Consider the following 23,510-nt stretch of genomic DNA (forward strand, 5'->3'; position numbering starts at 1 on the left):
TTGTTGTAGTGTTTCGTGCATATTGTTCACCATTAATATTAACGTGCTGATTTTTTTTTTTAGATGTTTTGACTGTTAGTATCACTTTTTTGGCAGTTTGTTTTTTCCTCTTGAAGTTGTTTGGTGCCAAATGTGGACTGCAGGCCGCTCTGCATCATGTGACCCATGTAGCTCTGCAGAGATTTTATCAGCCGTTTCTCAGTGAAAATCTTTTGTTCGTATAAACCGTATCGGAGTCTCTGGTGATGCACTGCATTATGGAAGAGGTCAGAGGTCACAAGTACCAAACACAACCAACGTGTGTGAGCGGCTATTTAAATCCAAGTAATTTCTCTGTCAGTATTTTGTGTCTGTCTGGTGCCAGCAGCTGCAGTAATTCCAGCTCCAATAGCACATCCTAAAGTTGCTGCAGTTAAAAAGCTCATAGTTTGATCTTGTGATCGCGCTGACGGTCCACCGCAAGGCGAGCTGCTGTCTGTCCGTCCCAGCCCCTGCCTCTTGTTGCCCCCTCAATGCTCTTAGCTGAGTGTCCCGCGCAGTCCAAAGCATTTACTTTGAAAAAATTAGTGTTGAAAGCAGCCCCGGTAGGACTCCAGCTCTATTTTGTTTTTTGGGTTGTTTTTTTTTTCTCTTTTCTTAACTGGGGCCATAATTAAGAGGGACGGCTGGGGACACTCGTACTGTGCCACTGGAAGGGAAATTCTTGGACTGGTGTAAGACGAACCAAAGTGAAAGAATTTGCCAAGAATGTTTTCATTAATCAAGAACAAAAGTCAGGTTCGAAGATGAACAGGTACTGTTGTAGTTCCGACCATAAAAGATACCAGCTAGTGCTCCAGCAGTGTTATTCCCATGACCCGCCGGGCCACGTCTGAGAAACTAGTCTTTGGGTTCCGGGGAGAGACAGAAAGGTACCACCAGGAGTGGCGTTTGTGGCTTAATTTGACTCAACACGGGAAACCTCACCTGGCCCGGACACAGAAAGGATTGACAGATTGACGGCTCTTTGGTTTCCACCGGTTCCTGTCGGGTGTTTATTCTTACCGTTCTCAGTTGGAGGAGCGAATTGTCTGGTTAATTCTGATAACCAATGAGACTCCGGCATGCTAACGGGTTACATGGCCTCGTGTGGTCAGCGTCAACGTCTTAGAGGGACAAGTGGCGTTCAGCCACACGAGACTGAGCAATAACAGGCCGTGATGTCACTAGTGAAGAAGAAAACAGACATGCCAACTCCAGCCGTATTGTTTACGCTTACAGCAAACCGTGTTGTTTGGTCCTCATGACCTTTGATGCGGGCTTGCCCAGACATGAGACTCATAACCGCGAGATGGCTTCTTGTGAGCAGACGTGCAGCACAGATCAGATGACAACGTGCGGCTCATATTGTATTTCTTCAGGTATGGTGCTGCTACGGTGAGCACCATCTCACTTAGGCCCCATTAAAAAACAAACAAACAGTTTTTCATCTTTGACATCAGAAAAAAGTGATGAGGGAGGGCGGATTTTTCTTCTTCTTTGAAACAGAACAAAGAATACATTCATTAAAATCATTCTGAGGATTCACAGCCCTGGTTCTTCTTTCCTGAAACTTGTGGCCATCAGCAAGACAGCATGCACCCATTGGGTAATATTTGGCTGCATCATATTCAGACAAATCGTCCTCATTCCCACAGACGAAACGACAACAAGTGGCAAGTTGGGCACTGTGGAGCCGTGGAACAAGATGGCAACTTAGGGTGGGCGCTCCTTGCAGCTCTGCTAAAAGTTCATAAAGTCCTAGTTATTAACACTTCTATTAGTTCTACAATATGTCAAACAAACAACGCTTAAAGACTGTGAGAGCAGCTCCAGACCCCGTAGTTCCCAGAGACCCAAAACTACGACTACGATGACAGCGGCAGCAGACAATGCTAACAATGAGTATCGACTTAGCCACGGTGCTAAGTGAGCTGCAGTCACTCTGAACGACTATTTCTGCAATTAACACCAAGATAAGTACTCTTGATGACTTTGGGACAAATCTTGACAATGTGGAGAGACACATAGCTGACATGAACGGCTCTGTTCATGCTGTGCAAAAGAGTTTTGCCGATTTTCAACAAGATATTACCGCTAGTGCTAGGCGGCTCACGGAGGCTGAAGGTAGGGTTGCCAACCGTCCCTTGAAAAACGGAATCGTCCCTTATTTGGAAATAAAAGTGTACGTTCCGTATTGACCTGAAATGGGACGCAGTTTGTCCCATATTTCTGTGAGAATCAAAAAGTCTGTAAAATGTCAATGGAATTGACTGGCGCTTTATATGGAAACTTACGGTAAATTTGATCCCAGCCTCTCTCCTGCTTTTCACCAATGAGCTGACAGACACGAGTTGACGATACAGAATCACTCTTATCTCATTGGTCGAGGGACATCTGCTCGCAAGAAGATACCGACGTCATGAGCCGACGACGGTCGCTGGACGACAACAACAAATCAGCATGGCTGATATCGATACACACACCGACACTGGCACTGCAGATATGCCTACAGACAGCAATGTCTGTAACGTCGTTACTCCTCCTCCTAAAAAAGAAAAAGAATGAAAAAATACAGGGGAGAATGAGAAAAGGAAAATGTCTGGGTGGAAAAGGTGCGCGACAACAGTATTGTTTACTTTTCAGACTTTATTTTTTGCACTTTTTATTACACTATATGTGTAAATGTGCACTGTTACATTGTTTTGGATGATGCAAATTTTGTATTGTTTTTTTTGTTGTTAATTTATACAATTTTAAGTTAAGCAATAGCACTACAGAGATTTATTTTTAAAGAAGACAAAATGCTCATATTGAAATTGTGAGTGAAAATTTATTTTGCACTAAAAATAAATTGCTAAATAATAATTTGTTTTCCACGTGTTCATATCAGAACAAATGCATGTATGCATCTACCTAAATTCAGGGTCAAGTCAACAGTCAAATGGTTAAAAATCGTTTCACACAGACGCTGGGAAGGGTGAAGGCAATGGTCAGTCGGCCGGTCGGCCCTGGCGGTGAGGTGTCCCTTATTTATTTTTCAGAGTTGGCAACCCTAGCTGAAGGCCGCATAGGAGTCACGGAAGATGGCATTGAGAGTGTGAAAACGGAGCAGTCTTCCACCACTAAAGGCACTGCGTACCTGGAATCTAAGATGGAAGACCTGGAAAACCGTGTTTAAGAACTTAAGACTAGTGATAGGATGATGATGATACCTCGAGGAGTGTATTGACACACTACACAAACTGTGTCGGCACTGTTGGTTTCTCAATAGTGACCCCTGCAGTAGTTATAAAATCATTTCAGGTAAATAAGATGGAAAAGTTAATGTGCTGCAAACGCAACATCAGCCTGTGAAATAGTTAATCGCCAGTCCTCTAAAATATGATCTCATCATTTCATAATTTCATGTGCTCAATTTGTGTGTCAAGTTAAGCTGTTCATGAGAAGAGTTTAAAATTTGCTAAACTGAGTTGGTTTGTAAAATATAGCAAATTTGTCTGTAATAAAATTCAGAGTTCAAATTTGGAACTTGTGTATGAAAATTTAAGTGTTAAAGCATACGAAATAAAAGACTGAAAATAGATTCATTTATGCATTTTTATTGAAGAACAAAGGTTTCTGAAGTGTCTTTGCTCCAAGGCGATTTCTCCTCTTACACACCAGTTCCCCTGCCTTAGAAAAAACTCTTTCACAGGGTACAGATGAAGGTGGTGAACATAAAAATGTCAGTGCGACTTGATAAAGGTGTGGATACGTTTTCTGGTTTTTCTTCCAGTATTGTAAAGGAGTACAAACATATCTAATTGGAAAAATAACAGTAAACAATGCCCAACGGAGAAAAAGATTTCTCTTATTTGGCGTCAAAAGATCAAAATTATTCCAGACTGAGGAAACGTCTTTGAACGATCCATGAAGTCAGTGGAACAAGGTGAGGGCAAGAAAAACTCCAACAGCAAAACTCCAACAAATCTGCAACATATCGATACAGTTTGTTTCCTTATAAACAGAATTTGGCGCGGCGCAGCCGAATGACACAGTTCCTGTATCGGTCACGTGATTTTTTCTTAAAGCGATACGCCCACTGACCCGGGTTTCACTCTTGTGTGCTCGGCACAGTGTTGACGCACCAGTGTTGTTCATCCCATCACTAGCCTACAGTGAGTGGAATCAGGTGGCATGAGCTTTAATATATTAGGTTATTGCGAGGGAACGCAATATTATTGTGTTCTCTGGGCCAAAAAAAAATTAACCACCATGTCCCTCGGCGGCCTCCGTAATAACCTCATCCGTGGTTCTATGGTCTAAAGGCCAACATTCAGTCAACGTCTACAAATAGACGGTGAAAACTAAATCACATCTGAGTGTTTTCTTCTTTGTATCAGAAAAAAATGTTGACTGTGTTCGACTTCTCCAAGTAGCGGCGTTTTGATTGGCTGATGTGTCTGAGCCAATCACTGTGCTGTTTGGACGGAAGTGATAGTCTGCTTGCTGACGTTCACTGTTCTTCTCAACATTGAAAATTAATCTTTTTTTCCTCCTCATTTGTCCGAGTCCGTGGAGTGGTGTGTTTCAGCAGGTAACACTCTTTATTTATGCACGAGCCAACAGACGGTGATGCTGAGGGTTCATTAACAGACTAGTTTAGCAGGACGTTAGCAGCGGGGCTAGTTTGGAGTCATACTCTCACGCGCGCCACTAGCTTAGCTTATGGGAAGCTAAAAGTGGACGTTCCACTGATCTGTATTGAGGCTTTTCAGGTTTCAAATCCCACAAAACCTTAGAGAGGTCGCTGCGCTGCGAGATCTCAGTAACATAGAGAACTGCATTGAGATGCTCTGATCACGCTTCACGTTAACCGCTGCACACGGACAACACAATTAACATCGCAACATAAAACTATTTTTATGTTGTGCCTAAAACTCTTGTGAATATATTCTCTGGGTTTTTAGGCGTTGTTATTGCGTTTATGTAAACATGCGAGAATCACAGGCTGTCTCTCCGTTATTTTCAGTGGGAGCTGCTGTGAGCTACAATCTAGTGATGGGATGAACAACACTGGTGCGTCAACACTGTGCCGAGCTCAGAAGAGTGAAACCGCGTGTCGGTGCACGTATCGCTTTAAGAAAAAAATCACGTGACCGATACAGGAACTGTGTCATTCGGCTGCGCCGCGCCAAATTGTGTTTATAAGGAAACAAACTATCGACATGTTGTGGATTTGTTGGATGGAGTTTTTCTTGCCCTCACCTTGTTCCACTGACTTCATGGATCGTTCAAAGACGTTTCCTCAGTCTGGAATAATTTTGATCTTTTGACGCCAAATAAGAGAAATCTTTTTCTCCGTTGGGCATTGTTTACTGTTATTTTTCCAATTAGATATGTTTGTACTCCTTTACAATACTGGAAGAAAAACCAGAAAACATATCCACACCTTTATCAAGTCGCACTGACATTTTTATGTTCACCACCTTCATCTGTACCCTGTGAAAGAGTTTTTTCTAAGGCAGGGGAACTGGTGTGTAAGAGGAGAAATCGCCTTGGAGCAAAGACACTTCAGAAACCTTTGTTCTTCAATAAAAATGCATAAATGAATCTATTTTCAGTCTTTTATTTCGTATGCTTTAACACTTAAATTTTCATACACAAGTTCCAAATTTGAACTCTGAATTTTATTACAGACAAATTTGCTATATTTTACAAACCAACTCAGTTTAGCATTTACACAAACAAGGTTTTAAGCAAATTTTAAACTCTTCTCATGAACAGCTTAACTCGACACACAAATTGAGCACATGAAATTATGCAATGATGAGATCATATTTTAAATAGAGGACTGGCGATTAACTATTTCACAGGCTGATGTTGCGTTTGCAGCACATTAACTTTTCCATTTTATTTACCTGCAATGATTTTATAACTACTGCAGGGGTCACTATTGAGAAACCAACACTGTCAACACAATGCTGACACAGTTTGTGTAGTGTGTCAATACACTCCTTGAAGTATCATCATCCCATCACTACTACAATCGCTTCCTGATCATGTCGTTCTGGGGGAAAGTGAAATTTGCTCTTTAACGTCTTGATTATTGTTCTTTACAACACGGTTTGTCCTCTTTGTTCCAGACTAATATATATAATATGTCTGAAATTCGGTTTGCTCTTATTAAATTCCACGCAGATTAAACATAGCAGACACAGATTTTTTGTTATAATTGTTTTAGCAAGTTTTTAGGGTATCATGCAGCAGTCTCTTATTAACATGACGAAAGCATAAAAAATGACGTTGTAGTATAATATTCATTTACAATTGTCATTGTGTGGATTCTCTGTTGTTTTGACTGCAGCGACTCTCTGGCACGCAAGGGATTATGGGATACGTGAAAACCCCGAATATATAGACCGATTCGAAGTTCTGAGTGCGCATGACGCGAATCCACTTCCGGTAAACCCACGTACGCGCACGTCAGACACTGCTTACTGTTGCATCAGGCTTTGTTTACATCAGCGGTTCATGCTTATCTCACTCTCAACACTTGGACTTCAGTGATCCACAGCTCCCAGACCAGCAGCAGATGTTCACCTGGTAGTAGAGGCAAGATGGGCAGGATATGTGCAGTGAAAGACTGTGGGAATAGCACATCATCTGTTGAGAGATGGAAGCAAAGAGTGTGGTACACAACTGCAGGTTTGCATCTGGGGATTGTGATTGCCCAAGGCCATTTCAGCTATTCCCATTCCCAACTGAGCCAGCCAGGAGAGCAGAATGGACAAAGTTAGTGAACAGAAAGCAGCAGCTGTAAAGAACTGGATAATTCTCGTGTCTGCAGTGTTCAATTTACTGATGGGAAACACACAGAAGTGCACCCAAACCCAACACTTCAACTTGGCTATGAGCTAAAGGAGGTGTGTGATAATAAAGCTTATTTCTTCATGATTTTTTTTTTTAAACCTGTTTTAGTGTTTGTTGATCCCTCCTCCACTACAGGGAGTGACATTAAGCTTTTTCATGCACCTGTTTTTGTGCAAGCTGGTGACCAGTTTTACCTGCCTGAAGACGTTTTTCACTTGCCCACTTTTTCATTTCCTACCAGAAAACATTTATTCTTCTTACTTTAGGTGCAAAATGTCCTTGAAGGGCACGCGCTCATGAGTGATATTGAAGTGTTTTGCCGAAGCGCATGAGGCACCAGTTTGTTTGTAACACTGGCATCCCATCAACCCCCACGCACACGGAACTCTCATAAGGCTTATTACTGGATCGCTCATTGGCCCACACCACTGATCAGTAGATATTACTGGATCGCTCACTGGCCCACGCCACTGATCAGTAGATATTACTGGATCGCTCATTGGCCCACGCCACTGATCTGTAGATATTACTGGATCGCTCATTGGCCCACGCCACTGATCTGTAGATATTACTGGATCGCTCATTGGCCCACGCCACTGATCTGTAGATATTACTGGATCGCTCACTGGCCCACGCCACTGATCAGTAGATATTACTGGATCGCTCACTGGCCCACGCCACTGATCAGTAGATATTACTGGATCGCTCATTGGCCCACGCCACTGATCTGTAGATATTACTGGATCGCTCACTGGCCCACGCCACTGATCAGTAGATAGTACTGGATCGCTCACTGGCCCACGCCACTGATCAGTAGATATTACTGGATCGCTCATTGGCCCACGCCACTGATCAGCAGATATTACTGGATCGCTCATTGGCCCACGCCACTGATCAGTAGATATTACTGGATCGCTCATTGGCCCACGCCACTGATCAGTAGATATTACTGGATCGCTCATTGGCCCACGCCACTGATCAGTAGATATTACTGGACCGCTCATTGGCCCACGCCACTGATCAGTAGATATTACTGGAATGCTCATTGGCCCACGCCACTGATCAGTAGATATTACTGGAAAGCTCATTGGCCCACGCCACTGATCAGTAGATATTACTGGATCGCTCATTGGCCCACGCCACTGATCAGTAGATATTACCGGATCGCTCATTGGCCCACGCCACTGATCAGTAGATATTACCGGATCGCTCATTGGCCCACGCCACTGATCAGTAGATATTACCGGATCGCTCATTGGCCCACGCCACTGATCAGCAGATATTACCGGATCGCTCATTGGCCCACGCCACTGATCAGCAGATATTACCGGATCGCTCATTGGCCCACGCCACTGATCAGCAGATATTACCGGATCGCTCATTGGCCCACGCCACTGATCAGCAGATATTACCGGATCGCTCATTGGCCCACGCCACTGATCAGCAGATATTACCGGATCGCTCATTGGCCCACGCCACTGATCAGTAGATATTACCGGACCGCTCATTGGCCCACGCCACTGATCAGCAGATATTACTGGATCGCTCATTGGCCCACGCCACTGATCAGCAGATATTACTGGATCGCTCATTGGCCCACGCCACTGATCAGCAGATATTACTGGATCGCTCATTGGCCCACGCCACTGATCAGTAGATATTACCGGACCGCTCATTGGCCCACGCCACTGGTCTGTATATATTACTGGATCGCTCATTGGCCCCACACTCTACAATCTGCTGAAGCAAACTGGTGACCATCTTGCCACTCCCAACTTATGCAGACCGCATATAGCTTATTAAAAACATCAACAATTTCAGTGAATAACTGAGCAGCGGATCTGCAATTTCTTCTTAACCCGCCTCAAAGCCATTAAAAAATGTCAATCATAAGTCACCTTTGTGCTGATTAAAGTCACTAATTGGCACTCTTGTCTTGTTGGGGGCAAGAATCGTCTTTGTTCCACACCGCAGTTTTTATTCCTTCCTCATTAACTTTTCATGGGGCAGCGCAACCGATGGTTCTCTAGCGTGAGCTGGACCTGCTTGGCCGGTTTGTAAGCTGAAGTTACTGTCCCTTATGTAAAGGAAATAATAATATCATCTGTTTTGTGGGACTATGTGGCTATAAAAGTTGGAAAGATAGATTCTGGTCAGAATTAATAACTTCAAAGCGACTCGCTGTTTTAAATCAAATTACACCTCTTTCCAAATACTGTAACTCAGACAACAAACTACAACAGACCAAAACTGTTTTCCCCCTAAATTAGATGTCCTCCATTCTTTATGAATTACATTGATCTTGAGTTGCAGTGCAGCCGGCAGCAAGACCTCAAATCAGAGGTCATGTAATTAAATTTGTCTCATTTATACCTGAGAGGAAATGCTTTTGACAAAAACTACAGATTTCATATTTCTTTACTTTAAGACTCAATAAAATGTTGTTGACATAGAACAGACACCACACCCATCTCTGGATGGAGTCACACCTCAAACAGAGAGGAAAAACAGAATCAGGCATCAGAAAGACAACAAATACATTATAATTTGTCAGCATTAAGCAACAACAAAAGCAGGAAATACTAAGGTGATCGCCAGCCACTAGTCCTAAGCTTCACTAAAAGACCCAGAATTTAGATAAAGTTGAGGCTGCGGCCCGCTCCGTTTCCTAATAAAATGAATTAAAACAGTAAAAAGCATAGAACTATACTATGCCAGTGTGCTAGCCATACGAAAGTGAAAATAAGTGCGTCTTAAGTCTGGACTTGAAAGTCTCCACAGAATCTGACTGTTTTATTGATGCAGGGAGATCATTCCACAGAACAGGGGCATGATAAGAGAAAGCTCTGTGACCCACAGACTTTTTATTCACCCTAGGGACACAAAGTAGTCCTGCACCCTGAGAATGCAGAGCCCGGGCCGGTACGTAAGGTTTAAGTAGGTCAGCTAAATAGGGAGGTACCAGTCCATGAATGATTTTATAGGTTAATAGTAGAACCTTAAAATCTGATCTCACAGGGACAGGAAGCTAGTGAAGAGATGCCAAAATGGGTGTAATGTGGTCAAACTTTCTGCTTCCTGTCAAAAGTCTGGCAGCAGCGTTTTGAACCAACTGGAGATTGATTGTGGCACATTTGTCCAGTTTTGTACAACCAAGGTGACGATTATAAACTTTAACAAATATCAAGCATTTCTTCAACTGGACTGAACCTCTGAGTTGTCTGAAAACATCATCTGGGTCCAGATCAAGAATGTGAAAAAATCTAAACCAAGGAGGCTTGATGTATAATTCCACAGCATCAGTTCCATCAGTGCAGTAACTTCATGGTGACAGTGCTGCTGATTTGTCTTCACTGTGACACATGTTGTTCTTCATATTATTTGCTTCCTTGCAGACATGTTGCAGCAGTTGGTGATTAAAGAAGAAATGCTCCCTGAACAGCAGGAGTTGAATCTGAGTGTTGACCGGAAGGACATTAAACAGGAACAAGAGGAAGTCTGGACAAGTAACGAGGGACAGCAGCTTCACCGGCTGGAGACTGAGAAGACCAAGTTACATTTTGTCCCTGTGAAGACTGAAAATGATGATGATGATGAAATACCACAGTCATCACAGGTTCTTCAAAACTCAGGTAGGAATTGATCAAAACTCTGAAACGTCTGTTAGTGGGAGCAGGTGTTCCACTGCTTCGAAAGAATTTAATGACTCTGAATATGGAAAAGGAATTCTCCAGACCACATATAGGAAAAATCAACCCAGGATGCATTGCGCCAAATTCTCATCTTAGGTGCATGTCCACTGTGTGAGACATAATCTAAAAAAAAAAAAAAATAAAAATCCAGAAATCACAATGTATGATTTTTTAATAATTTATTTGTATATTACTACTGCAAATAAGTATTTGAACACCTTTGAAAATCAATGTTAATATTTGGTACAGTAGTCTTTGTTTGCAATTACAGAGGTCAAACGTTTCCTGTAGGTTTTCACCAGGTTTTCACACACTGCAGCAGGGATTTTGGTCCACTCCTCCATACAGATCTTCTCTAGATCAGCCAGGTTACTGGGCTGTCGCTGAGAAACACGGAGTTTGAGCTCCCTCCAAAGATTTTCTATTGGGTTTAGGTCTGGAGACTGGCCAGGCCACTCCAGAAACTTGATATGCTTCTTACGGAGCCCCTTGTTGGTTATCCTGACTGTGTGCTTCGGGTCATTGTCATGTTGAAGACCCATCCACGACCCATCTTCAATGCTGTAACTGAGGGAAGGAGGTTGTTCCCCAAAATCTCCCAATACATGACCCCGGTCATCCTCTCCTTAATACAGTGCAGTCGTCCTGTCCCATTTGCAGAAAAACACCACCAAAGCATGATGCTTCCACCCCCATGCTTCACAGTAGGGACGGTATTTTTGGGATGGCACTCAGCATTCTTCTTCCTCCAAACACGGCGAGTGGAATTAAGACCAAAAAGTTCTATTTTGGTCTCATCTGACCACATAACTTTCTCCCACGACTCCTCTGGATCATCCAAATGGTCCTGGGCAAACTTAAGATGGGCCTGGACGTGTGCTAATTTAAGAAGGGGAACCTTCCGTGCCATGCATGATTTTAACCCATGACGTATTACCCACAGTAACCTTGGACACAGTGGTGCCAGCTCTCTTCAGGTCATTGACCAGCTCCTCCCGTGCAGTTCTGGGCTGATTCCTCACCTTTCTTAGGATCATTGATACGCCACGAGGTGGGATCTTGCATGGAGCCCCAGTCCGAGGGAGATTGACAGTCATGTTTTGCTTCTTCCACTTTCTAATAATTGCTCCAACAGTTGATCCTTTTTCACCAAGCTGCTTGGCAGTTGCCCCGTAGCCCTTTCCAGCCTTGTGGTGGTCTACAATTTTGTCTCTGGTGTCTTTGGACAGCTCTTTGGTCTTAGCCATGTTAGTAGTTGGAGTCTTACTTATTGTGTGGGGTGGACAGGTGTCTTTATGCAGCTAACAACCTCAAATAGGTGCTTCTAATTTGGAATAATAAGTGGAGTGGAGGTGGACTTTTTAGAGGCGGACTAACAGGTGTTGAAATACTTATTTGCAGCAGTAACATACAAATAAATTATTAAAAAAAAAAAATCATACAATGTGATTTCTGTTTTTTTTTTTTTGTTTTTTTTTTTGTTTTGTTTTTTTTTGTTTTGTTTTGTTTTTTTTAGATTATGTCTCTCACAGTGGACATGCACCTAAGATGAAAATTTCAGACCCCTCCATGATTTCTAAGTGGGAGAACTTGCAAAATCACAGGGTGTTCAAATACTTATTTTCCTCACTGTACATGAATTATGAAGAAATACAAACAGTATAGCACTCTGTGGTAAATCTGTGTGGAGTAGATAGTTCTCAAAAACTGAGTGACTGTATAAGAAGGTGAAGCGTGAGGAAAGCCACCAAGACACCAGGACAACCCTGAAGAAGTTATAGACTTCTGTGGCTGTGATTGAAGAGATTGTGCAAAGTGCAAGTTTTGCATTTTGTATCACCACTCCTGCCGTCATAGTGGAGTTGCACAGAGAATAATTTTCTTTCAACAAAACATCAAATCTATGCTTGAATCTCCAGTGTGCCCTCTGGCAAATTGTAGCTGAACTTTCAAGTGTTTTTTTTTTCCTTTCTTTTTTATAGAAACCTTCTCTATACCATTTCCTCATGAAGCTGTTTGCTTTAATATAATCATCATTATTGTTGATTTTATATGAGGATATTGTGTATCTCCAGTTATACAGCGTCATGAGGAAGTGGTATAGAGGAGGATTTTCTTCTAAAGAAGACCTGAAAGTTCAGCTACAATTTGTCAGCAGGTACATCTGAGATGAAAGCCTAGATTTGGTGTTTTGGTGAAAGAATTAAGTGTGTTGCCATTTTGGCTGCTCATATTTATTCGGGATTGCCACAGCAGATACAGCCAGATCCACATTGGTATTTTGGCACAAGTTTTACGCCGGATGCCCTTCTTGACGCAACTCCAGTACTAAACAGATGCCGCACTGCTTAGCTTCTGAGGTCTGACAGGCCCAGGCTTACACAGAGCAGACTGGCTCTGGTGAAAGAATTAAGTACTTTTTTTATTTATTGTTGGGTCAGTGGTGAAGTTTCATTTGAGCACCAGATGGCACACCTGCCCCAAGCACATGAACCGTTTTCAAGACAGTGTATTTCCTCATTTCCAGAACACAACAAATTTACAAGAAGAATAAAAAGTAAATAAAAGTACTTAATTTACTCATATTTGAAGTCAGTGTGGGTAAATCATCGCACCCTGGCTCATTTTGTTTTTCCGCTCCTGGTTTAAAAAAAAAAAAATCATTGCATGTGCTGTCTTGCTTAGCAGTGTTTTTAGTGTAAAATATTGCCAACCAGCAGACATGTTGAAAAGTCAGTCAGCGTAGTGCTTGCGTGTTCTGCTGGTGTGGAAGAGACCTCTTGAAGGGATGCGTCTCACATTACAGTCTCCTCTTCTCAGTGAGCGACATGCTTTATTTCAGAACACCCCCCCCCCCCCCCCCCCCAGCGAGCAAACCAGCACGTCTGTGGAGATGTTTCACAGAGTTTTCCAAGATCGGAAAACTCTGCAAGTTGGATTGGAAATTTCCATTCCACGAATTACGTCAGTATGGGAAGGCGATACCGATATTGGATCGTATCACCTCATCCCTAGTCCTAAATCATCTGCCCGACGGCATGAGAGTGAGCATGCATAAGAAGGATGAGTGGAGTCCTTTAGGGTACCATCTGCTCTCAGTGGTGTCAAAAGTACACACATTTGTTACTTAAGTAGAAGTATAGATACTGCAGTTTAAAAACACTGGTAAAAGTTGAAGTATCAACTTGACCTCTTTACTCAAGTAAAAGTGAAAAAGTATGTGCTCCAAAACCTACTTAAAGTATAAAAGTATAAAGTAACCTTTAAAAAAAAAAAAAAAAAGGTAGATGCCACTATATAAATTGAAAGCTTAATTTAAAAACTGATTCGTTCTACATGTGGCCAAAGACCCAAAACCCAAAATTACCCCCCAACACCACCTGCACGAAATGTTTCAATTCTAGAAGCTCTGAAATGCAATCTGGGACTATTCCAGACAATAAACTGCAGTGAGTGCAGCATCCATTTAGTGAAGGAAAAAACCCCCCCAAAAAATACAACTTATTCAAATTCATTCCAGTAGTATTCTGCTCTTACTAGGATGCAACAGTTTTCTATTTTGGCAGATAGTTCTGGAGGAAATCACTGAAGAAATTAACACATTGAAAATATGGTTTGACCGTAACAAACTGTCAAATAAGACGGGGATGAGGTGGAGGTGTGAGAGTCACTCGGTGTTCACAGGAAACATTTATTTATGTATTTATGTATGTTCATTGTTAGTTGCTTTTATATTTTCTGTTGTGTTTCTATTCAGGTTCTTTTTGCCTCTTTCTCTAAAATTGTATATAATAATCATTAGATTATTAATATATAAACAAAAATAAATTTAAGAAATATTACAATTTGAAAACAAATGCACCCGAACGTGATGACGGCTGCAATTGCTTAATGCTAACTTTTAACATTGAAAATGCCATAGACATGCTAACGCGTTAGCGTCGCTCCCGTTTTTAAGTTATAAATACATGTCAACTGTTTCAGAAGACCATAACAGGTCGGTTTAACATAGAAAAGGTAAATAACACTCACAGAAGTATGCTCTTTATGGTTTTAGCGGGGGAAAATTAAGCGAAACAAAGAAAGAATAAGCGAAGCAATAGGTCGAAGCATTGCTTCAATCTGCGAACCACTGCTTCGATTGGTTCACGGTTCAAAGCAAAGCCGTGCTGCAGAAAAGTTGATTACAGGCGCACATGACGTGAAATATATATATATATATATATATATATATATATATATATAAACATTAAACTGAAGCCAAGAGTAACGAGGCTGTTTGTTTTAAAAATGTAAGGAATAGAAAGTACAGATACTTGTGTGAAAATGTAATGAGTAGAAGTCAGAAGTACGCAGAAAAATAAGTAAAGGAGTAAAGTATAGATACCTAAAAAGTGTACTCAAGTACAGTAACGAAGTATTTGTACTTCGTTACTTGACACCTCTGTCTGCTCTGCACACACAGCGCTCTGTGGAGACGTCCTGCAGATGTGGCAGTGGGACACCAATGATTTTCAGCTGTTTTCTGACAGTTGTGTCATTTAACAAAATTAATTTATGATTAAAAAAATCACTCAAAATTATCGTGTTTATTTCAGACATACAAGGAAAGAAACTCAGCAATAGTAAATTGAGGAACTTTGATTCAACAACTGGCTCCTCAGTACTGTCAGGGACTGGTGTTGTCGATCGAAAGGTCCCCCTTAAAAATTGGTCCGCCCTGCCTTCACTGCGCATGCATCATTTGGGACCACAGCAGCTCGTCTGAGTCTGACTCTGTACACCCAAAGCATTTGGGTGTAAGGAATAATAGGATTTTTAACCATCAGATAAAGTAAAACCTCTTAAATCATTCTAAAGTCAGTTTTAAGCAGAAACAAGGTGATAATGGTGTAATATGTATCTGTGGTGAAAATGTGATGAGAATCTGTTAAGTAGTTTTGATGTAATCCTTCAGAATCCATATCCAGATGACTTCCAAAATTCAGTCTTCCATACCCCAGTGTCTATCTGTGGTGCAAATGTGGTGAGAATCAATGAAGAAGTTCTGACGTAATATGTATTTGTGGTGCACATTTGGTGAGAATCTGTGAAGTAGTTTTGACATGATAGTTAAAAGCCTATAAAGAGGGATGCACCGATACACAATTTTTCACTTCCGATGCGATCCCAATGCCTGAATTTGGATAACTGTCGATAACAATACTTTTCCGATCCGATACCAGAGCTCTGTTTGCTTTAATATTATTATCATTATTGTTGATTTTATTATCATTATTGTTGCTTGTTGTCCGTTCAGAACTGTGTGGAATGTTTGGTTCTTTAAGATGAATTTGGACTGTTTCTGGAGAAGTACGGACTCTGATACTAATGCCGCATTGAAAGGCCAATGTTATGAAACGTTCTGGCCTTGTATTTGTCTTTGTGCGTCCTTGGATTGGACTGTAGCTTGTTTGGTGGCGGCGGCACACTATGAGGCAGGGTAGCTATCTTAGCGCATCTAACAGAAGGCCACGCTAAAACAGCTGATTGCCACTGATTTTCTTCTCAAAATGGGCTGTCCAATGAGACATCCATCATCGGAGAGTGATGATATCAAAGAAATCTCGATTTTTTTTTTTTTTTTTTTTTGACTGATGAAGTTACTGCCGTCAAAACACAGCAGGAAAAGCTCTTGGCTCTAGTGAACGAGGTCAAGCAGTTGCACAATTTAATTGAACGTAAGGACAAACGGATTGAGGATTTGGAGAGGAGGGTTGATGAGCTCGAACAATACTCCCGATTGAACGACCTGGTTATCACCAGCCTGCCGATCAAACCAGGTGTTTGGAGACAGTGTGGATGTGCCAGACACACAGGAGATGCACTCCGTGGAGCAACAGGTGGAAAGTTTTCTCTGGAGCAAAGGAGTTGAGCTGAACTTGGATCGTGTTGAAGCATGCCACCTTCTACCCAGGAGGGGAACCATGAAGCCTGTTATTATTCTTTGTTTTGTCAACAGAAAGAATAAAACGGCATTGTTAAAACAAGGACGTAAGCTCAAAGGAACGGACGTATATTTGAACGAACACTTGACAAAGAAGAACGCCGAAATCGCCAAGAAAGTAAGATACCTCAAGAAACAACTAAAAATCCAACAAACATGGGTAGCAAACTGTAAAATCTTTATCAAACGAAATGGATCACCAGAGGAAGCCAAGATTCTTACAGTTAAGCTGGGTTTACACTGTGTGAGTTTTGGCCCTTTTTGCACCCATTTTTCACTTGTGCGAGAATTTTTTGGATCGCGCAGAGTTTCAGTTTAATTGCGAGTCCTGCATCATGCAGTATACATGGAGTAATGAGCTGCATTTAACCTCTCATAACCACATCCTGATCGGCAATCGTACGGTTGGATGAAAATCAAACCAGTTTGATATTCTGGTCGGCCGTCATGAGGGTATCACACTGTTGAAGTAGCGCTACAAGCGTCCAACCTCTCGCATTGTGCCTGTGCAAACACCGATGTGGAATTGGAGAGAGCATAAATAGTGATAATCTCTTTTGGAAAGCAGATGTCTCCCATCAAGTTTTTGTAAAAATAAGAAATGTAAATAACGTTTGAACAAAGAAAAGAAAAAAAAAAGCTTCTGTTTACGTTTTGCTTTTGGAAACACGAGTCCGACGTGTGGTTTTTGAACATGTGGTTTTTGGACGTACAATGTGAGCAGTCAGATCGCATCAGAGCATCGGGCCGTGTCGTGTGAGAACATAAATCGTGCGTTCTGAACTGATTACAATGATTAAAATATTGTACAGTATCTGCCCAGCTTTAGACATTTGGATGAACTGGACAAGTGTCAGTGAACTCAATGACACAAGGCATGCACAGTTGTGTTCAAACATTTACATACCCCTGTTCTTAATACTGTGTATTTCCCCTTTAACATCAACGACAGCTTGGAGTCTTGGAGTATTTGGAGTCAGTATGGCACTTTATGGTAAATCTGCATGGAGTAGGCAGTTCTCAAAAACCTAGTAACTGTGGAAACCTTGGGGAATCCCCCTGGCAGTTCTATGTGCAAGCATTCTGGGGTGTGCCATGAATAATATGAATGCAGTGTGTGCACACAATGAAAATGAAATTGTCATTTCAGCACTAGAAATACATTTGCGAGTGCGCAAATTAGCCATAATTGGATGCTTAAATTAACCAGGAAGGAGTTTCATAAAGAAGGCCATATTTATAACACATAAAGTAGATAACAATACCTTCAAATGGAATCAGTTTGAAGAGTTTTATTTACTGCCCACATGAGCTTTTCTTATAATAAAATTTGACCACAAAATGTTTTTTTTTTTTCTTCAGATTTCAGAGGTTTCTCCCACAATAACTCTTTACGACAGATATGCCAACTTTACATATTTCATAGCCAGTATAGCTGCATTAAGGAGCCAAGAAATGGAAAGGCTTCTTTGAGTGTAATGGTTTGCTTCAGTGTCTCAAACATGGATGCTTTCAACAGTCAATGTAATATTTTCTATAGTTTGAGCATACATAAACTTCACAATTTAGTGTCAATGTCTGTTGTTTGATTATAGTCCAAGTCTGTGTGTCCATGACAACTGCCACAGAAAATTTCAGGCCTTTAAGTCCATTATTTGCTGAGATATTCTACCTTGAACATGGCTCCAGAAATGATGGCCATAATTTTTGCCTAAAAAACAGCAGACCCCATGCACACTAAATTGGCCATATCTCAGAAACTACTTGACCTACAGGCCTCAAACTTAAGCTTTGTTGTTCTGAATAGTCTGGGAGTATTTGATTTAAAATTTGAAGAAAATCTGAGACAAAGTGTGTGAGGCCCTCGTTGAATTGACATGGAATGACCCATTTGTGTTTGGTTTGCTTTTATTTCTTTGTTTTGTTTTTCGGTTACTTTCTCTCTGTTCTCTTGCTGGGGTTTTTCCTGTTTGGGTCTGTCTGTCCCTTTCTCTCCTCTGTCTCTGGTGGCTCTTGGTGGTGGGTGTTTCCCTCTCTCTGGCCACACCCCCTTTCTGGTGCATTCTATGCACACCTGCTTCCAATCAGCACCTCATCACCTATCTCTGAAACCTGGTTTAATGAAGACAAAGGATTTAATTAAACAGGTGGTGGTGTAGCACTGTATGTCCATAAAACAATCAAATATTCAATTATAAATGACGTCATTAGTAGTTGATAATGTAATGGACTGCGTAACCATCGAAATAAAAACGAGAAGTAAAAGAATGTTATCATAAGCTGTGTTTATAGATCACCTGGGTCAAGTGTTGCCACATTTAATGAATACATGGAAAAATTGTTTTCAGTTGTCAGTGATGAACCCATATTTATATGTAAAGATTTCAACATTGATATTCTGAATCCAAACAATCACAAACCCACCAGTAAATTTATTGATAGGATGTATAGTTTGTCCTTATTTCCATTAATCACAGAGCCCAGTAGGATCGCTTCACACAGCGCAACTTTAATCAATATCTTCACTAATAACTTGTCAAACAGTACAGTCAATGGGCTGCTTATATGTGACATAACAGATCACCTACCAGTTTTAACAATATATGACTGTAATGTTTGTAAAAGAACAGTAACCCGTAACATCAGTTACAAACTGAAGAAGTATTTAATGCAATTAATGCATTTAATGAAGATTTGGGATTGCAGAACTGGAACACTATTTGTGGCGAGATGGAGACAGATAAGGCTTACAATAATTTCACAGAAATATTTACTTCTCTGTATAATAAGCATTGTCCCATCAGAGTATTAAAATATCAAAAAAACAAAAATAAATAATGCTTAAACTTTCCTTGGATGACCAAAGGCTTACAAATTGCATGTAAGAAAAAAAACATTCTTTTTAAATTATTTCTGAAGTTTAAAATGAAAGAGTTATAGAACAGATATAAGTTGTACAAAAATAAGTTGACAGCAGTATTGCGAAGAGCAAAGATTACATTATAGAAAAATTCTCTTTGAGAATAATTGCAGTACAAAAAGAACATGGGAAGTGTTAAACAGTAGAATCAAGCAAGGATCAAGAAAACATATTTACCCAGATCATTTGTCGACGCTAATGGTGAATACAATGATATGAATATTATAGTAAATAACTTTAATACATTTTTGTAAACATTGGCTCTGAACTGGCAGCAAAAATACCAAACCAAGAATTGGAAGAAAAGTTTGACAGAAACATTCATACTATGTTTCTCTTTGCTGTTAGTGTGCGTGAAATAGTCAATATAGTTTAAAAAAAAAATCCAAAAATAAATTTTCCATAAATTGTAATTCTGTTAATATTGTACTTGTAAAAAAAGTTATTGATAATATCAAAACACCTCTCACACATATTTGTAATTTGTCGCTTCAGAATGGTGATGTCCCAAGGAAAATGAAAATTGCTAAGGTCATACCATTGTTCCAAAACAGAAATAAGTATAATTTCACAAATTACAGACCTATTTCACTTCTTCACCAATTTTCAAAAATCCTGGAAAAGTGTTTGATAGAGGTTTAGAAGAATTCATTAAAAAAAAACACAATATAGTTAACAAAAGTTAATATGGTTTTAAAATGAATAGATCCACTTCACTGGCTATAATTGATGCCATAGAAGGAATATCAAAAGCATTGGACAATAAAAAAATATGCGATAGAAATTTTCATAGATCTCAAAAAAGCTTTTGACACGATCAATCATGAAATACTACTCAAAAAATTAGAATGTTATGGAATACATGGGTTGACTGGGAAATGGATTAAAAGTTATTTAAGCAACAGAGTTCAGTATGTTCAAATGGGTGAGTCTTCCTCTAGATGTCTTGACATTGCTTGTGGCATCGCCCAGGGGTTAGTGTTGGGCTCCAGATTATTTAATTTGTACATCAATGATGTTTTTAGTGTTTCTAAACTGGTAAAATGCATATTGTTTACATATGACACCAACATATGCTACAGCAATGACAGTTTTGAACAACTCATAAATACAGTGAACAATGAACTAAGCAAAATTAAAAGATGGATGAAAGTAACAAATTGTCTTTAAATTTAAATAAAACAAAAGCAATGGTGTTTGTAAATTATAAATTAAACCCACATATGGGTGATTCTTAGACTACGGGCACTTATTATGTCCTTTGATCATATTGTATGAAAAACAGAAAAAAGGGGAAATTTCACACTTTTATAGTTATCTTTACAATGAAAGTGTGTTAAGAAATTTGTTCTAGTAGTCTATGATGACTTTTTCACCTTTTTTCAGCATCATTATTTGCAAATATTGCCGTTTTGTGCTTGTCCCACACCCAGACTTTTGATCTTCAATGATAAAAATGAATGGTAAAGAAATGTTTTTTCTAATGTTTTAAAATATCTCTGAATAAAATATCAGTAAAATAATCAAAACATAATTGGGGTATTCAATGTCATACAACTGTTGTGATTTTTTTTAAACAAAATGTAGTTGTCCCACACTATTGCTGTAATTTCCAGCACAACACTGTAATGTCCCTAAACAGTTTGTATGAAAGATTGTTTGGGTAGTTTCTATGGAGATAAACAGTGACATCAGAGCACATGTATATAGCGCCAAATCACAACAAACAGTTGCCCCAAGGCACTTTATATTGTAAGACAATGGTGTGGTGGAAATTACATTTACAAGGCCAATAGTGCCCGTAGTTAAAGAATCACCCATACAATGGTCGAGATAGATGGAGTACAAATTGAAAATGTCTTGGAAATAACATTTTTAGGCTTAACGATAGACCATAAGTTAAGTTGGAAAGCACACGTCAGACATATATCATCCAAAGTCTCCAAAAGCCTTGCAATAATTAATAAAGTAAGCATATTTTTTATCACAATGTACTACATATTTTGTATTGTTGTCTCATTCTTCCATACCTGACCCACTGTGTAGAAGTATGGGGCAATAATTATAAACAATCAATTCAGTCACTATTCTTACTACAAAAAAGGGCCATATGAACTATTCACAGGGCTGGGTACCTTGAACATAATCTTTATAATTTTGTAAAATTATACAGTGTACAATTCATGTTCAAAGCATTTCATCATTTATTACCAATCAGTATTCAAAATATGTTTTCTCTTAGAGTAGAGAAGCTTGAATCTTCAACTGGACTGGGTTGCTGGCGCGAGGACGTTTCGCTTCTATTTGCAGAAGCTTCCTCAGCTAAAATTCTTGCTCTGGTAGTCTGACTTCTGTCTTGACTCTTGTTGAGAAGAGTCTCTCTCTCTCTCTCTCTCTCTCTCCCTCCTCTTATTAATAATCTTTCTTTAACTTCTGGATCTGTTCCTAAATGTTTCATATCTGCAGTGATTAAACCATTACTTAAGAAACCTAATCTTGACCCTAGCATATTGAAAAACTATAGACCGATATCAAATCTATCATTTTTCTCTAAAATTCTGGAAAAAGTGGTGTCACGGCAACTCGTGGACTATCTTACTGAGAATAATCTCTTTGAGCCACTGCAGTCTGCTTTTAGAAAATATCATTCCACAGAGACGGCTCTCACAAAACTGGTGAATGATCTTCTGCTTACAATGGATTTGGACACCACTACGGTTCTGTTGCTGTTAGATCTCAGTGCTGCATTTAATACTGTAGCTCATCATATTCTTGATAGGCTGGAAAATCATTTTGGGATTACTGGGAGTGCTCTTGCATGGCTGACGTCATCTTAGGCCCCCTGCGTTTCTCCCTTTATATAGCACCCCTTGGGCACATATTGCAGTGTTTTAGGATTACCTTTCACTGCTGTGCAGATGATACTCAGTTATACATGCCAATAACTGCTGGTAATCTCATTCACATAAAATCCTTAGAAGATTACCTTGCATGAGTGAGAAATTAGATGTCTGGAAACTTCCTACTTTTAAACTCTATAAGACTGAAATGATACCTAGCTGACCTAATTAAACCTTACGTACCGGCCCGGGCTTTGCGTTCTCAGGGTGCAGGACTACTTTGTGTCCCTAGGGTGAATAAGAATTCTGCAGGTCAGAGAGCTTTCTCTTATCGTGCCCCTGTTTTGTGGAATGATCTACCTGTGTCAATAAAACAGTCAGATTCTATGGAGACTTTCAAGTCCAGACTTAAGACGCACTTATATTCCCTTTCATATGGCTAGCATACTGGTATAGTTTTGTTTTATGCTTTTTACTATTTTAATTAATTTTAATAGTAAAATTAACTTTACCTAAATTCTCGGTCTTTTAGTGAAGCTTAGGGCTAGTGGCCGGCGATCATCTTAGTGTTTCTTCTGTTTTTCTTGTTTAATGCTGACAAATTATACTGTATTTTTTGTCTTTCTGATGCCTCATTCTGGGTTTTTTTCTCTCTGCTTAAGGTGCAGCTCCATCCAGAGATGGGTGTGGTATTTGTGCTGGAGACCCTCCTGTCCTGTGCACCAACAGCATTTCCTGTGTACTCATTTTGTGAATTGTTCTGTAATTTGTGTCTGTAGCATGGCCCAAGCAGGTCACCCCTTTGAGTCTTGTCTGCTTGAGGTTTCTTCCTCAGAGGGAGTTTTTCCTTACCACTGTTGCTCTGGGGGTTAGTAAAGTTAGACCTTACTTGTGTGAAGCGCCTTGAGGCAACGCTGTTGTAATTTGGCACTATATCAATGAAAATAAATTGAAAATTGAAAAAAAATTGAGAGTCCAGCAGAAATATGCTGCTAACCGCAGCTAGAACACTGCGGATGACAGCCCGGCTTCAAAAAACCTCCAGCCCGGCAGCAAACAAATCAGAGAGCAAACAACAGCAGTTGAGAGGATTCACGGTGGCTCTTCGGTATCTTCTGATACGTGAATTACGCCGGTATCAGAAGCCGATCCCAATACTAGAACGGATCGGTTGCCTGAGTCAGAATCCAGATCCGGTG

At 40.2% G+C, this 23,510-nt stretch overlaps 2 protein-coding genes across 5 annotated transcripts in view; both read left to right on the forward strand.

The window, feature by feature from the left end:
• The window catches only part of LOC117522193 (gastrula zinc finger protein XlCGF57.1-like), a 215,668-nt gene that overhangs the window by 99,821 nt on the left and 92,337 nt on the right, over nt 1–23,510 (forward strand). The window lies entirely within an intron of this gene.
• The window catches only part of LOC117522183 (gastrula zinc finger protein XlCGF57.1-like), an 89,544-nt gene that overhangs the window by 63,354 nt on the left and 2,680 nt on the right, over nt 1–23,510 (forward strand). For 2 of the 4 annotated variants that reach the window (XM_034183582.1, XM_034183581.1), the window contains exon 2: nt 10,269–10,505. In XM_034183582.1, the coding sequence (XP_034039473.1) occupies nt 10,271–10,505 (235 nt within the window). In that variant the 5' untranslated portion in view covers nt 10,269–10,270. Of the gene's footprint in view, nt 1–4,489; nt 4,598–10,107; nt 10,201–10,268; nt 10,506–23,510 lie in introns of those variants that run through there. The other 2 variants (XM_034183583.1, XM_034183585.1) reach the window with 2 other exon arrangements.

This window comes from Thalassophryne amazonica, chromosome 12 (assembly GCF_902500255.1).
Source record: "Thalassophryne amazonica chromosome 12, fThaAma1.1, whole genome shotgun sequence".
Lineage (NCBI taxonomy): Eukaryota > Metazoa > Chordata > Actinopteri > Batrachoidiformes > Batrachoididae > Thalassophryne > Thalassophryne amazonica.